Below are 14,845 nucleotides of genomic sequence, written 5' to 3'. Positions count from 1 at the left end.
AATGTAGATGGCTTTTTAGTTTTCACTTGGTCACAGAAATACGCTAAAAACCACTTTCATAGTAGGTGTTTCTTGCGTTTTGGCTGTCCTTCTTGTGTCCTTCCACAGCATGAGCATGTCGTAAGTCCTGTTGTATTTGTCCCTGGACTTAGCAGGAAGCTAGTTATTCATTATTAAGTTTGCTTCTGCTTTCAAATGAGGCGGTGTGCCGTCTATTCCAGGTCGTTTTCGTCACTTGAACTCATTTTGTTTATTACGAGTATTAAAATAACAAGCGGTAACTTATTGAGTATTGCACAACGAATAAACTTTGCCGCCTTTTATTTGCATATTTTTTAAAATTATATTACCATAGATACTAAGCATACGGTACGCGCATGTGTCAATCCGCGCGCACCGCGCAGCGCCCTTTCGCGGTGCTAAAGCGGTATCCAGACGGGACTGATCAAATCGGTCAATTTGATCAGAAATGAAATTGGCGTCAATCTCCAATTTTAGATTTATGGTGATATTAGAGCCATTTAAATTGAAAAAATGCCCCATAACGAAAATACTAGCCTCACAAATAGGTGTTCTTGTGTCCGCACTTCATTTTATCGGTCATTATCGGCGGTTGAATGCGGCGAGCCAAATTGGCGTTTGCGTCCGTACGTCCCGATTCGATCGGGCAATTTAATCAGATTGGCGAAAAATTGACTAATCTGGATACGCCTTAAGCAACATCGAGTTCACGATAATTTGACATATAATAATAATAGATTTTTAGCATAAGGGGTCATCCATTAATTACGTCACACGTTTAGGGGGGAGGGAGGGGGTCAAGAAAATGTAACATATTGTGACATGGGGGAGGGGGGAGACACAAACTTTGTGACGTCACTTTAACTTCATCAGTAACCGAAAATTTATTTAAATTATTTAGTTCGCTGTACATTTAAATAACAAGTTTTTAAAACGAAAATAGTTTTTAATCGTTTAATTTTCTTTCCTAAGCAGTTTTGGGTTATAAAATTACTAATATTTATATCGTCAAAAATATTTTGATAAAATAGTAATAATACTTATAGTTCGTTTTTTTTTAGCATTAGAAAGAACTTCGCAGAAGTAAGCTTGTGGTTCCAAATCCGGCACTTTTAGCGGTAATAATTTGAAGTAAATTATATGTATTGACCGTGCTACATTAGATAATTCAATAATTATTAACAATTAAAGAGCCTGATAAAAACTGTACGCTTGCTTCTGTCGAGTTCTTTCTAATGCTAAAAAAACGAACTATAGGTACTTACTCTTACTTAATTCGATTTGGCGATTTCGTAGAAAAAATGTGACGTCACACTAGGGGGGGAGGGGTTTGCCAAATGTGACCAAGTGTGACAAGGGGGGGGGGGAGGGGTCAAAAAACCTAGAAATTGGTGTGACGTAATTAATGGATGACCCCTAAGTTGCATTTCATAAAACTTAACCCAAATCATTTGTACATTTTCAAGTCAAAGATAAAGACATGTTGGTTTTAAAATTTTAATAAGTATAGACCATAACATTGTCATGATCTTGTAACATTGTTAAAATAAGAGTCTCCCATTTTCATTTTATTGCATTTTTTATAAAATGTCTTTAGATTCTCGGGATATCTTGGTCCTAATTCGATTGCTCTTTTTTATGGAAATAATTATATCCTTCAGATTCACAGGATGCTCGAGGCTTAGCCGAATAACACTGCAAGGAAGTATGTCATGGCTCAATGGTTCTAATTAGCCATCAGTATAATACCGCCAATGAATGTTTACATCCACCTGAAAATAATAACAACATTCATAAAATGAGGATAACCACACAAAACTAACAGATGGTTGAAATTGTTAGAAAAAATTAGACCGATTTCTTGTTTACGAACTTAACAGCTCATGGCAATTTAATAATAAAAATCAAAACACAAGTGAAGAAAGTTTTATGTACCTATGTATTTCACGGATACGTACTCCTGTACGGCCATTGCTCCTCTAATTCAACGGCATTGTGCTTATCACTGTTATGATAATAATTTCAAATTTGTAGAATCTGCTCGCAATCTCGCATGAACTCGCTTATTTTTCTTGCAAAACTCTGTCCAAGGGTCAGCGCAGGGGCCGACGTGTAGGGGTGGGGAAGAAAACGTTGTCCAATAATTATGCAGTGCCAAGTTATCGAAAGTAAATTCAATCTTTGTCCAAATACGCGCAGATGTCGTGGGGAATCAGAAGTCCGTGGGTCGTGCTGAGGTCGTCGAAAATCTCAATGATAACATTAATAGCAATTCGCAAGGTAACATGAGGCTTGTCCGTTATTTTTCGGGAATGAGAGCTAAGTGACACTGACAGTTGACATCGTTTTTTTTTTCTATCTCGTCCCATTTACTGCGCGCAAAGGAATTAATTACTCGAGTCTGCCATTTCACCTCACAAACGTCATATCTATCATTTAAAAAATTATATTTAATCAATAAAATGAAATAAAAATAAAAGAGCTGCATTTCCGTGATCGCTATAATGAATACTATCGGAAAAAAATATAATTTGCCTATCTTCAAAAAACTTTACCTACCCAATTGTAGATACTTGTGCTTTTATTAAGTTGTACAGGGTGCCTAGCCAAAATGACTAATGTTTGCGCCATAGCGAACGATAAGTTAATGTCTCCCTGTCGCACTAATATGGAAGAGTGTGATAGGGAGAGAGATGACCGTTTCGTTCATTAGGCCCTCGGGTTTATTACAAATTGTTAATTATTTTACAAATAAAATAAGTTATTGGCAAAAATTTAATTTTTGGTACAAGCTTTTATCGCTGTCTGTACTTTTCTTTCGACAGACAACTAATACTCATCGAGACAATTCTAAAAGCCACTAACACAATTAGGTTGCGTTGTTTCATCACAGAGTTCCTATGGCCACCTCCTGTCTCCATCATCAGATGAGCTCGATGGTACCATAATATTGCCTTGCCATCCGATTTATACATGCATGTAAAATTTCAGCTCAATCGGAAACCGGGAAGTGGATCAAATTTAACTTGCAAGATTTGATTACAGACAGACAACGGTCAGGTGACACTAAATAAAAGCTTGTAACAAAGGTTTTTTTTAAGAATGACAAAATGAGTCGTAATCCGCACTTGGTAGACGCACAAACATAAAACCTTTTAAACGCGGCATCTCTTACATAATTAACTTAATTACATATACTTATGTTCTATCCATGGTCTATAGTTTTTAGCATGATTAGATTATAAACAACTCATGACAAGTGGCAAGTACTATTTTAACTTAACATGCTACTCTTACAATACAAGAAAAAATAATACAAATAGACCGTGATTAGTTCGACACTTACTTAAAATCCGTTAAAAACCTACCTATCTACATTTTAAAATCACAATAATTTAATCCTAACCTTATTCTAGTTACACTTTTCATGCATGAATACCGTGGATGGCACGATTCTTTTAAATAATTACTTAAAAAATAATGTGATTGAATGCAACTACACCACAGAATAAATAATAGTACTAAGTACAGAAGACTCACTCTAACAAAACGCGTCTGTTACGATCAGCACAGATATGGCCGGGCCGCTAGGTGGCGACAGCGCCACGCGCGGCTTATGGCAAACCCCAAAATTGGGGCCGAACGGATGTACTTTTAGCTACCTGTAGCAAAGCGACGAAATCGCGCAGTGAGACACGCCTGACTACGGTTAGAAACGCAAGTACTGGCAGAATACCAGCGATGTGGCTTGCCGCATCACAATGCTGAGCCAGCGCCTTTTCTGTGCCACGACACATGGCTTCATAATTTTTTTATGTAATAGTTAATAGTTATTAGTAATTAAGTTGTTTTGCATGTTCTTATCTTGTACTTTTTCAATGCCGTGTATGTTGTGGGTATGAATAAAGAAATTATCTATCTATCTACAGCAAATGTCTTATACAGTCTTCTCATATCAATAATGCAATATCATTCTTTACGCTATAGAAAAACAAATTGGCCGATGCTTTATAATTTTAACACGCTGCTTAAGTCTACGTCTTAGGCACATACTTATGAACCTTCCCGCGTACCTCGCTACGAAGGCAGGGCTATAACCGCGAAAATCGAAGTTCGAAAATTGCGGGGATTTTTCTCTGTCACTCTAATTACGCCTTCGTTGGAGTAAAAGAGAAAGATCCCCGCAATTTGCGAATTTCGGTTTTCGCGGTAGCCGCTCAGGTATAGTAAATTATCCGGATTCAATACAGAAATACTTCCCTGAAAACCTATAAAACGACACCCATGCCGACTTTCACGAGTATGTACATGTGTTTTTAGTAATATTAACAAAAGTCTTAGCAACACTGTCTACTTCTTAGGCACATACTTGTGGACCTTTCCTCCATATCTCGCCACGAAGGCGGGTACAGTGAACTTCCGCTTACAGCCCTCGTAGTTCATGTAGCGTATCTTGCCGAACACGGCGCGCTCCGCCCAGCCCTGGTCGTGCGTGCCGCAGATCGACCACATGCAGCCTGCAACAAGGGGAAATAAATGAAAAGTTTGGCATTTGTTTTAAGAGCCGTAACAGACTACCGCACCGCATCGCGACCTTGGTGCGGTGCGGTGCACGTATCGAATTAATGTGTAAGGTGGTCGCCGTACTTGCGTTAAGGACGCAGCTATAAATTAGAGCGATACAGAAATATTAACTCACATTTATAAACGTCTCTATCGCGAATTTATTTTATTAGCATTATTTATCGACGTTTCGACACTGGTCGAAACTGATTACCTTCACGTCTTTAACTCACGTACTGCGACCACCTTATAGATTATCTATACGCACCGCACCGCGCGCGCTTTAAATAAGATTAGTTAAAAGGATAATCTCACACTGTAATCATTATAATACATGTAAACTCACCGACATATCCACTAGGATCCCGCCCATCGATGCTATAATGATCGTTCAAGTATATCGCATACTTGAGCGCATCTTCAGGACTGGGCGTCCATTCTAGAATCTTCTTCGCCCAGTACATCCGTAAGAAGCCGTGCATCTTGCCCTCTGTATTGAGTTGTATTTGCGCGGAGTTCCAGAGGTCGTCGTGAGTTTTGGCCTGGGCTAGTTCGTCGAGCGTGTAGATGTGCGATCTTTTGTCTTTTCTGTAACATTTTACAAGTAGAAATATATAATAACAATAATAAGCACAAAAGTGCTGCACTGCAAGAGTTTGCACCTGGCGGGGACCATCTCCGGATGCATCATATTGTGCGTTCGGGGATGGTATCCGCCACGTGTATCCTTTGCTTTTAGATTAAAGTGTCTTAAAGGGCCTCTGCGCTGTTGGCTTCGGCCCCACGTACGCCTCCCAAAGGTCCGGGACCCCATGGTCCCGAGATATGGAAAAGACATGCAAATAATAATAATAAAATGCTTTATTGCACACTACAAAAGAAATGGTACAAAAGTATGAACAGGTACAAAAATGTAGGTAACAACAGGCGGACTTATCGCTAAACAGCGATCTCTTCCAGACAACCTTCAGATAGTGAGAAGGCGAAACAAATTCAAGTATATAGTTTGGATTTGGAATCTATAAATACAGAGCTAAAGTTAAATGTCTGAATAAGTTGATGTTACCATACCCAGTCTCATCTTTAGCCTTAGAGGGTAACATTGGCCATGTATCCATATAAATCTTCTTATTAAATTACGAAACCCATCGTAATCATATATATATGTATCATGAAGTTATGCTAGCATAGGATTGTCAGCTTAAGTATAAGTAAATAAATACATATTATAAGGACATTCTTATAAAAATTGACTAAGTCCGACAGTAAGCTCAAGAAGGCTTGTGTTGTGGGTACTCCGACGACGATAAATATAATATACAAATACATAAAAACATCCATGACTTAAGAACAAATATCTGTGCTCATCACACAAATAAATACCCTTACCGGGATTCGAACCCAGGACCATCGGCTTCACAGGCAAGGTCACTACCTACTAGGCCGACTGGTCGTCAAAGTATAGTATAGTTTTTTAATACTTATCTTAATACTTTATCTCTGAATATGTATAGTCATGTATAGTTTACCTGTGATCGTCCAAAGTCTTCGCCGCCCAACTATGCGCTCCCTTCACACTGTCATAGTGTTCGTTGTAGAAGCAGAAGTTGTCTGCCAGTTCGCGGCGCACTATGGCCTCTTCTAAGAATGCGTTGACACTCTCCGTGTATTTCTTCTTGTACTCTTGAACACAGAGGGCTACTCTTTGGACGGAGATTTGACCTGAAATTCGATACGCATAAGTCAGGAAAATAGGAAGATTTGTTAACCCTTTGAACGTTACGCCTATCGTGTGCGGTGCCACAGAATAAATAATAGTACTAACGTACAGAAAGGAAAGTTCCTACAGAACCGAAGTTTGACAGCGGTTCAGGGTCGAATCATGCTGTACCTTTCTAATGTATGGCGCTATCCCTTTCGGCTATTTAGGGTTGTCAAAATTCAAGCAATTATCTTATCTGTAGTCGTGCACGCAAAAGGGACGTCAAGATGTGTCAACCCTAATAATTGGTCGGAGCAATGCTGAGCCGAACGGAAGAGTTTCGCACCCCTGGCGGTGCGTCATCGTGAGTCTTGTCCAAATGCACGAACGTTGATATTCGGATGTACATAGTTGCGCGCGTCGGTTGACATTTTCGGTGGTCAAATCGTTAAAATGGAGCATTTAATAGCATACAAAGTATATTTACCAAAATGGAACCAAGGGGAGAGGTTGCTAAGTGCATCAAGAGTAGGATCATTCCGCTTCGTCGCGAATATCGCGAGCCTCTTATCCAGGAAGCTCTTCAACATTTTGACCGCGGCGTGGTAGCCTGGAGTGGCCCAGTCCACGGGGCCTACGGACTTGTCGGCTTCGCGGGATTCTATGGCTTGGTCCCAGTCTATTGGCTGAAAAAACAAGAACGAACTTTTTTATAGGTCCGAATTAAATATGTAAGCACTGTTTATATGCCAGATAGGGTAATTTGTCGATTACTGGCCAGTGAATAGAATCCATTTTTAGTTTAGGGTGGCCAGTTATTAGCCGGTGGCCAGTAGGTAATTGACGAATTACCCTACTAAACTTTAAATGACAGTTCAATTGGCTAATTTACTACCTAATCTGGAATCCAGGAAACCAAAAGGCTCATTTATGTATCAGTTGTACTAAAATAATTTTTATATTTTTTTAAAACTAAATATAATCTTAAATCTTACTTAAACGTGAATGACCCATTTTAATATGTGTCTCATGGAAATTTCCATATTAAATTTTTTATAAAATAATATAATTACGTCAGGTTTAAATTTGCTCTTGTAAGGGTGCTTAATAACCGGCGGGAACTGTGTCAAATATTCATCCAGCTTGGAGTTGATCTTGTTCCGGATGGTCCGCGCCGAGTACTCCTGCTTGTCTGAGGCCACCCAGCACGGGACTATGTTGTGAGCGTCCACCTGGGAATGAATAAAATGTGTAGTAATGTAAATACAATCCACAGAAAAGCAAAAATATTATTAGTATAATTATTTTTATTTAGCACAAATTTATCAGTGGTGTAATGTGAAGGAATATGCTATATAAAATACTATATAATTGCTATCACAACCAGGGATGTTGCGAATATTCGCATCCGCATCTGCATCCACATTCGCATAAAATCGATGCGGATGTCGACCAAGTGCGGCGACGCCGGCGGCGTAAGTGCTAGGTAGTTTCGTCATTATATATAATAACGAAATCGTCTAGATCCCGAAAAGTCGGCTAAGTGACTGTTTACTAAATAAAACGCACCTATATTTTTGCTCAAATACTAAACGAATCGTTTTTTTTAAATAAATAATGCTGAAAATGTATTATTTGACGTTTTTAAAGTACGAAATCTTGACATCCGCATCCGCATCCGCGGATGTGCGGCTTTAAATATCTGCATCCGAGAATGTCAAAAAATCTGCATCCGCAACATCCCTGATCACAACATTCACAATTATGTCTGTAAATATTCATATTTTCATAAGGTATCATGGTATGCCTAAAAATTTTGAAGTGTATGTTGCTGCAATTGTTACAATTTAACTGAAAGTGATGTCCTAGGTTTAAGTGAGACCAACACTAATAGGATTAACACATTCACTGCAGGATGGGGTCCAAAGACATCATGCAAAGTATACTAATTATGAGTAACACTAATTACCACAGTTAAGATGTTGAGTATTCAAATAATACCTGAATCAAAGGCACATCTTTCTTCAACCCCTTCTTCGCCTTCTCCAGCCACCCCAGGGGTGTCCTCAGCGGGTTGAAGTCGCACACCACGGCCCCAATCTTGTGGTCTATCACCCATTGTGGTAGGACATCCCCGCCATCGCCTTCTAGGAGGTGGAAGGATATGTCCAGCTCCTTGCATTGAGCTGCTACTGTTTTTAAGCCTGCAAACATGTTTGGAACATAATTAAATGACAACTTATATAATATAACTTATTAGCTATAACAATATTAGGATGGGTAGATGAATATAATGAAAACACTAGCCTACCACACACTTGATCATATCATGTCTTTGCAATGAAGTCCATTGGAAAGTACTGGCAAAAGACCATGTTGTTTTAGACACCGAAAATATGCTTTGTTTTTCTAACTTAAAATAGCTTTCATTACTAGCTTTCATACAAAACGAACACAGTTATAAATAAAAACTACCTACCTTTGATAAGAAAGTCAAACTGCCTCACAGACGCGTCCAAGTACTTCGCAATCAAGCAAAAACACACATGGAGCGGTACTTCGTTCTTCAACGCAAGCTTCTGTGCAAACAGAAAAGCCCAGTTGTCCTGCACTCTACTGTCTCTAGACATCCAGTACACGATGCCCTCGCAGTCATCAGGCACCGTCTGCTCTTGAGATATTATCCTAAGACGCTTTTTGTTGAATTTATACTCCAAAATCGACTTAGCGGTCTCATCGCGTTTGGCTTGCAGACTTTTCATAAAATCGTCAATTGAGATCTTTGATTCTGAGCCAGATATTGAAGGCTGGAAAAGTTTAGGTTTTTTTGCTGCTGATGCCATTTTTAAAGTATTAAAATTCCTCACAAGGCAAAACCGATGCGCGCTTTTAACAAATTTGTTTACAACCACAAAGCCGCGCCATTTCCCTAGCATAGCAATGAAATGACAGCTGTCATTGATTGACAAATGTATTGCCATTGTAAAAAACCGGTCAAGTGCGAGTCGGATTCGCCCACCGAGGGTTCCGTACTTTGTAGTATTAGTTGTTTATAGTGGCAACAGAAATACATCATCTGTGAAAATTTCAACTGTCTAGCTATCACGGTTCATGAGATATAGCCTGGTGATAGACAGATGGACGGACAGTGGAGTCTTATAGTGGTAACACACTATCACGGTGTACCGCACCGCGACCTTGATGCGTCGCACCCATAAGTGAGAGCGAGGAAGAGATATATTTTTCTTGCTGTCACTTATGGGTGCGACGCACCAAGGTGGCGGTGCGGTGCGATACTGTGTTACCACTTTTAGTAATTAGGATTGTTCATTTTTTTTCAAATGTTCTATTTCGAAAACCATTTCGAGATATAAGGTTTTTAAACAGTTTCCGACATTTGCTGCGATATAATAATTGAGGATTGAAGATATTTCAACAAATATCCTTATGACCTTAGTTTGACCTTCTCCTGGGCTGAATGTAAAGTCATTGCATAATAAAAGTTATCGAACCATAGTAAATAAATCCGTCACTCACGTATTGTCAAAGTTATCATTGTCATCGATTGTCATAACAAAATTTTTCAGTTAAACCGCTGCGCTTGTTTGTTACAATTTGATTTATAATTAATACCTAAACAGTAGATTTCATTGCTTAATAATATATCAAAAACCTTGTTCCTATGTGTGGGAATGATTGACAAAAATAATAGTTCGAATCCACGAAGACCTACGACGTGAAAGATGGTGCCGTGAATTAAACTTGGAATACCTACCTACTTCACGTGTTACACACAGTATTGCTGTGAGAATCACGTTGATGTAAGTATAAAATTAATATTAATTTACTACAATTAAGTATTTAAAAGCTCACTTTATTGGTAGGGTCGTGGTATCTATTTATTTTCTGTGGTAATGTAGCCAGAGTATCTAAAGGCAAACCGTTAAACAGAGATGGTGCCTACTAGAAAGAAGGAATATACAAGAATACATAGCCATACTCAAATTTCAGCCTGAAACTGCTTTAAAAAGATATAATTTCTAATTTCCAGGTACATGTTGCAGTTCAAGCTGCTGATATCATGGTGGACAAGACTTAATAAAGAGTTGTGAATAATAAAACATGTTTTTGTTTACCTACTTTTTTATTAATTTGGGAAATATGTTATATATGTTTCCAAAAAAAATAGTAACTTTACATTAAATGTATGTTTATCATGTTCTGCACGAGCATCTGACAATGATGGTTTCTTGTTGACCATCCAGAAGAGAAGTGTATGGTTTGTTATTTACTCTGTTCCCAGGCATTATTTACGGTCGTAAAGTATTACGACGATTAATAATTAATATGACGTTCGTTTCAATACAAAATGCTCAACTTTGTTCTGGGCCCAAGTGCAGTTACATATCTCACAGCTGTATCTAAATAGGAATCACGATGACCTGAAATAATAGGATATAATTAACAAAATTGGCATGTTCCTAATATAGTAGTATAAGTATGTAGGACAATATCCAAACAATGGTGACAAGCCGGTAGAAAGCACCCACTGGGTGCTAAGCTACCTTTAGCAATGGACGCTTGTAACGATTTTATGAATCCAATCTTCTTACAAATCGAATCAGTTAAAATATATATGATGTAGGTGACTTACATTTGTATTTTTGCTCCCTTGATTTCAGCCAAGTTATGGTTGGAGTTGGATGCTATATGGATACATACTCCAATAAAACTAAGTTATATTATATAACTTAGGCAGATTTCTGGAATCAGCTTTCTCAAATTTATAGCGTAGGTATTTTGAAATTAATGATTCAAAATAAACGAGTTTTCCATTCCAGACGATTGTTATTTATAGAAACACGTGACACTGACATTGTCGACAGGTGACATTACAATCAATTGACAATGACAACTATTTTTTTAATGCTTGTTGTTGCTTGTGCATTATCCTAATCAGCCGACGACATGTAATTTACGAGAAGTCGTATCTCATATTTTCAATAAATTATAAATATTCAACCGAGCCACGAATTACTAAATCATTCAAATTGGTATCTTAAATTAACCTATATTTTCAGAAAATAAAATAAAAATGGGGGTCTAAAAAAAATGAACAATCCTAATTGGGTCCCGTTTTTAACCTTTGGGTACAGAACCCTAAAAACTACTGTACCAATGTTACCGTAACTTATTCTGCGCTATAAGTTAGAGCGAGAAAAATATAGCTTTACCGCACCAAGGTCGCGGTGCGATGCGGTAGTCTGTTACGGCTTTTATGTTTAGATGGGACAATTTTTCGGACAGGTCTAAATCCTTCGAGCAACACCGGCTTCGACACGAAGATTAAATCATAATTATGTTGTGGACGTGAACGCCAAAATGAAATTGGCTCGCCGAACGCCGATCCCACTTGATTCGATCGATTGCAATAGTGCTAACAGACGGTTGTACCGGACCCTAAGATTTTGACTAAAAAACTTTGTATACATGGTTATGAAAAAAAATTAAAAAAAAAATTGTCATCAATTGACAGATTGTCTTTGGTGCGCACCGTGCGCACGCGCAGATATCGCAGGCCCGCAATACTCAAAAGTCTCAAAACTTGCCGAAACACTAATTGTACAGAAGAAACTACTGCAGGAGTGCCTTGGATGCTGTTGTTTGCTTTTCTGGCCTAATATTTTTAGTTCAAAAGTGTGATCTACCAACCCCATTGTAAAGATTATGGCTGAAAATCAGACCATGGGTGAGTAAAAAAGCTATTTCTTATATGTAAGATGAAGATTTATTTGTTAATACAGGAAGTCTTGGGATAGTGACGGTTAAGGACATTTCAGCTGTTAATTCTTACCCCGTACCTACGGACACTTTCTTAGCAACCGTTTGAATCAAACTGCCAGAAGTTTAGGTCTCACTATATACTCATAAAACCGGCCAATTGCGAGTCGAACTCGCATTCCAAGGGTTCCGTACATTACCCAATTTTTTACAAAGTATTTCTTATATGTGAAACGCGAGTGAATTGCCTTTAAAAAACCCGCAGGGTTCGGATCAATAACTAAGTAATTAGTCCGACTTACGCTTGACTGCATAATTCTAATAGGTTTTCCTGTCGTCTATAGGTAAAGAACTAGTTTGTATATTTTTTTCAAAATTCTAGACCCATTAGTTTCGGTGATAAAGGGGAGGGGGCGTTATGGTTATTTTTTGGCTATTTTCTTAAATAACTTCTAAATTATTTATATTAAAATTACAAAAAAATATATACATGTTAGAGATTCTCAAAATGAGCCCTTTCATTTGATATGTAACACGATACTTATAGTTTAAAAAACATTATTTTTTTATTTTCTCATTTACCCCCCCAAAAGTGGCCTTCATGTTTAAAATACATTTGTTTACGTTTAGGTATAATGTCCGTATTTGGGTCACAAATTTACATATGTGTACCAAATTTCAACTTAAGAGTGCTATTACATTTCGGGGTTGAGCGAGTTTAGGTATTTTACGCGCTGCGGCAGGCCGTGCGAGCTCAGTATTCCGATCCCTTCTACCACACTCGCACTACAATGATGGATTAAACATTCTTGATCCTTCGCGAAGCATATTGAAATCAACCATAACAACACTAACTGTACTTAACTTATAAAGTCCTAAAACTGTTATTTGGTAAGTACGAAAATACTAAATGCAGTGCAAATGTACATAGGGGCTGTTCATAAATTACGTCATCTATTTTTGACCCCCCCATCCCCCAAATCATCCAAAAATCATGCTTCGGATGACTCTGTTTCCTCCTACGTCATGCTACCATCATCCGATGTCCAGACCCCCCCTCCCCTCCTCCCATTTGAAACGACGTAATTTATGAATAGCCCCATACTCGTACTTAAGAACTTATATTACTCGAAAGAAATTATAGGTACTCGACTACTCGCTTATTTACAAGAAACAAGTTACAAGAAACTGAAGATACACAGGGTCTGATGATGGAGCTGGAAGGTGGCCACGGGTACCAGTCTATCATGTAACTAAACCACTTCGTGTTTGGGCTCGTTTGATTCGTCTCAACAAGATCTTTGACACTGAAGATACACAGGGTCTGATGATGGAGCTGGAAGGAGGCCACGGGTACCAGTCTCTCATGTAACTAAACAATTTCGTGTTTGGGCTCGTTTGATTCGTCTCAACAAGATCTTTGACACAAGACAGTACTCAGGGTCTGATGATGGAGCTGGAAGGTGTTCACCATTACCAATCAACCATACAACTAAACCACATAATAATAATAATAATAAGCCCGCAGGGCAGCTTGTGGCGAGCTGTTGGGGAGTAACGACCCCACGGACCCGAGTGCTCCCGAGAGTCGGTCAGGGTCTCCGTCTCCGGCGTGTCTTCGTCGGTCGGAGTGGACCCCAAGGGGACCCGCAGGACTCTCAGCTCTGGCTTGCCTTCATTGGCCGTCCAGAGAGGAGTCGTTAGAGCTATATGCTCCAGGGGTGGAAGTGAAAGATGCATAAGACGCGAGTTGGCACAGTGGCTGTTAACAGCCACTGGGTAGAAAGCGGCGCACACCTCTCGACACCCCTGAGCCGCTCACACCGATGTTGCTCCTGGTCGTCTTCGCGACGGCAGTTTCAGGGGCCCATCTAGTCAGCGGCAAGTCACCACCTGCCTCGATAACGTGTTTTAGCATTGTTATGGCAGGTGTCCGGACTTCTCTACAATAGCCCAGTCTCATTGTCCATCCAAACTTCAATCCATAGACCGGTATACTATTCACTTTTTTTGCAATAGTCCCAATGCCTGCTGCGACCGATTCATGGGTGTTTATTGTTGCGCCTGTGAACGGGTTCCAGCAGGCGTTCTACATGACATTAAAGCTCTCCAAGGGGCCTCTACGTGTTGGATCTATATCCCCACGCAAGCCTATCAAAAGACCGGGATTTGTAGGCCCGTGAATTCGAAAATGGAGAAACAAATAATAATAATAATAAGCCCGCAGGGCAGCTTGTGGCGAGCTGTTGGGGAGTAACGACCCCACGGACCCGAGTACTCCCGAGAGTCGGTCAGGGTCTCCGTCTCCGGCGTGTCTTCGTCGGTCGGAGTGGACCCCAAGGAGACCCGCAGGACTCTCAGCTCTGGCTTGCCTTAATTGGCCGTCCAGAGAGGAGTCGTTAGAGCTATATGCTCCAGGGGTGGAAGTGAAAGATGCATAAGACGCGAGTTGGCACAGTGGCTGTTAACAGCCACTGGGTAGAAAGCGGCGCACACCTCTCGACACCCCTGGGCCGCTCACACCGATGTTGCTCCTGGTCGTCTTTACGACGGCAGTTTCAGGGGCCCATCTAGTAAGCGGCGAGTCACCGCCTGTCTCGATGACGGTGTTTACATTGTTATGGCAGGTGTCCGGACCTCTTTTACAATAGCCCAGTCTCATTGTCCACCCAAACATCAATCCATAAACCGGTATACTGTTCACTTCTTCTACAATAGTCCCAATACTTGCTGCGACCGGTTCACGGGTGTCTATTGTTGCGCCTGTGAACGGGTTCC

The 14,845-nt window shown here is 39.8% G+C and overlaps 2 protein-coding genes across 2 annotated transcripts in view; one reads left to right on the top strand and one right to left on the bottom strand.

Annotated features, from left to right (window-relative positions):
* Positions 1–14,845, top strand: part of LOC134680354 (small ribosomal subunit protein mS31) — a 395,354-nt gene that overhangs the window by 149,294 nt on the left and 231,215 nt on the right. The window lies entirely within an intron of this gene.
* LOC134680339 (deoxyribodipyrimidine photo-lyase-like) lies at positions 1,431–9,222 on the bottom strand. Its single transcript, XM_063539455.1, has 7 exons — positions 8,766–9,222; positions 8,288–8,490; positions 7,360–7,518; positions 6,774–6,972; positions 6,114–6,306; positions 4,931–5,172; positions 1,431–4,538 (listed from the first exon to the last, which is right to left on the bottom strand). Exons 1-7 carry the CDS (start codon positions 9,220–9,222, stop codon positions 4,372–4,374), a joined length of 1,620 nt encoding a protein of 539 aa, XP_063395525.1. The 3' UTR covers positions 1,431–4,371.

This window comes from Cydia fagiglandana, chromosome 3 (genome assembly GCF_963556715.1).
Source record: "Cydia fagiglandana chromosome 3, ilCydFagi1.1, whole genome shotgun sequence".
In the NCBI taxonomy this organism is placed as follows: domain Eukaryota; kingdom Metazoa; phylum Arthropoda; class Insecta; order Lepidoptera; family Tortricidae; genus Cydia; species Cydia fagiglandana.
This window is presented reverse-complemented; position numbering and strand designations above follow the sequence as displayed.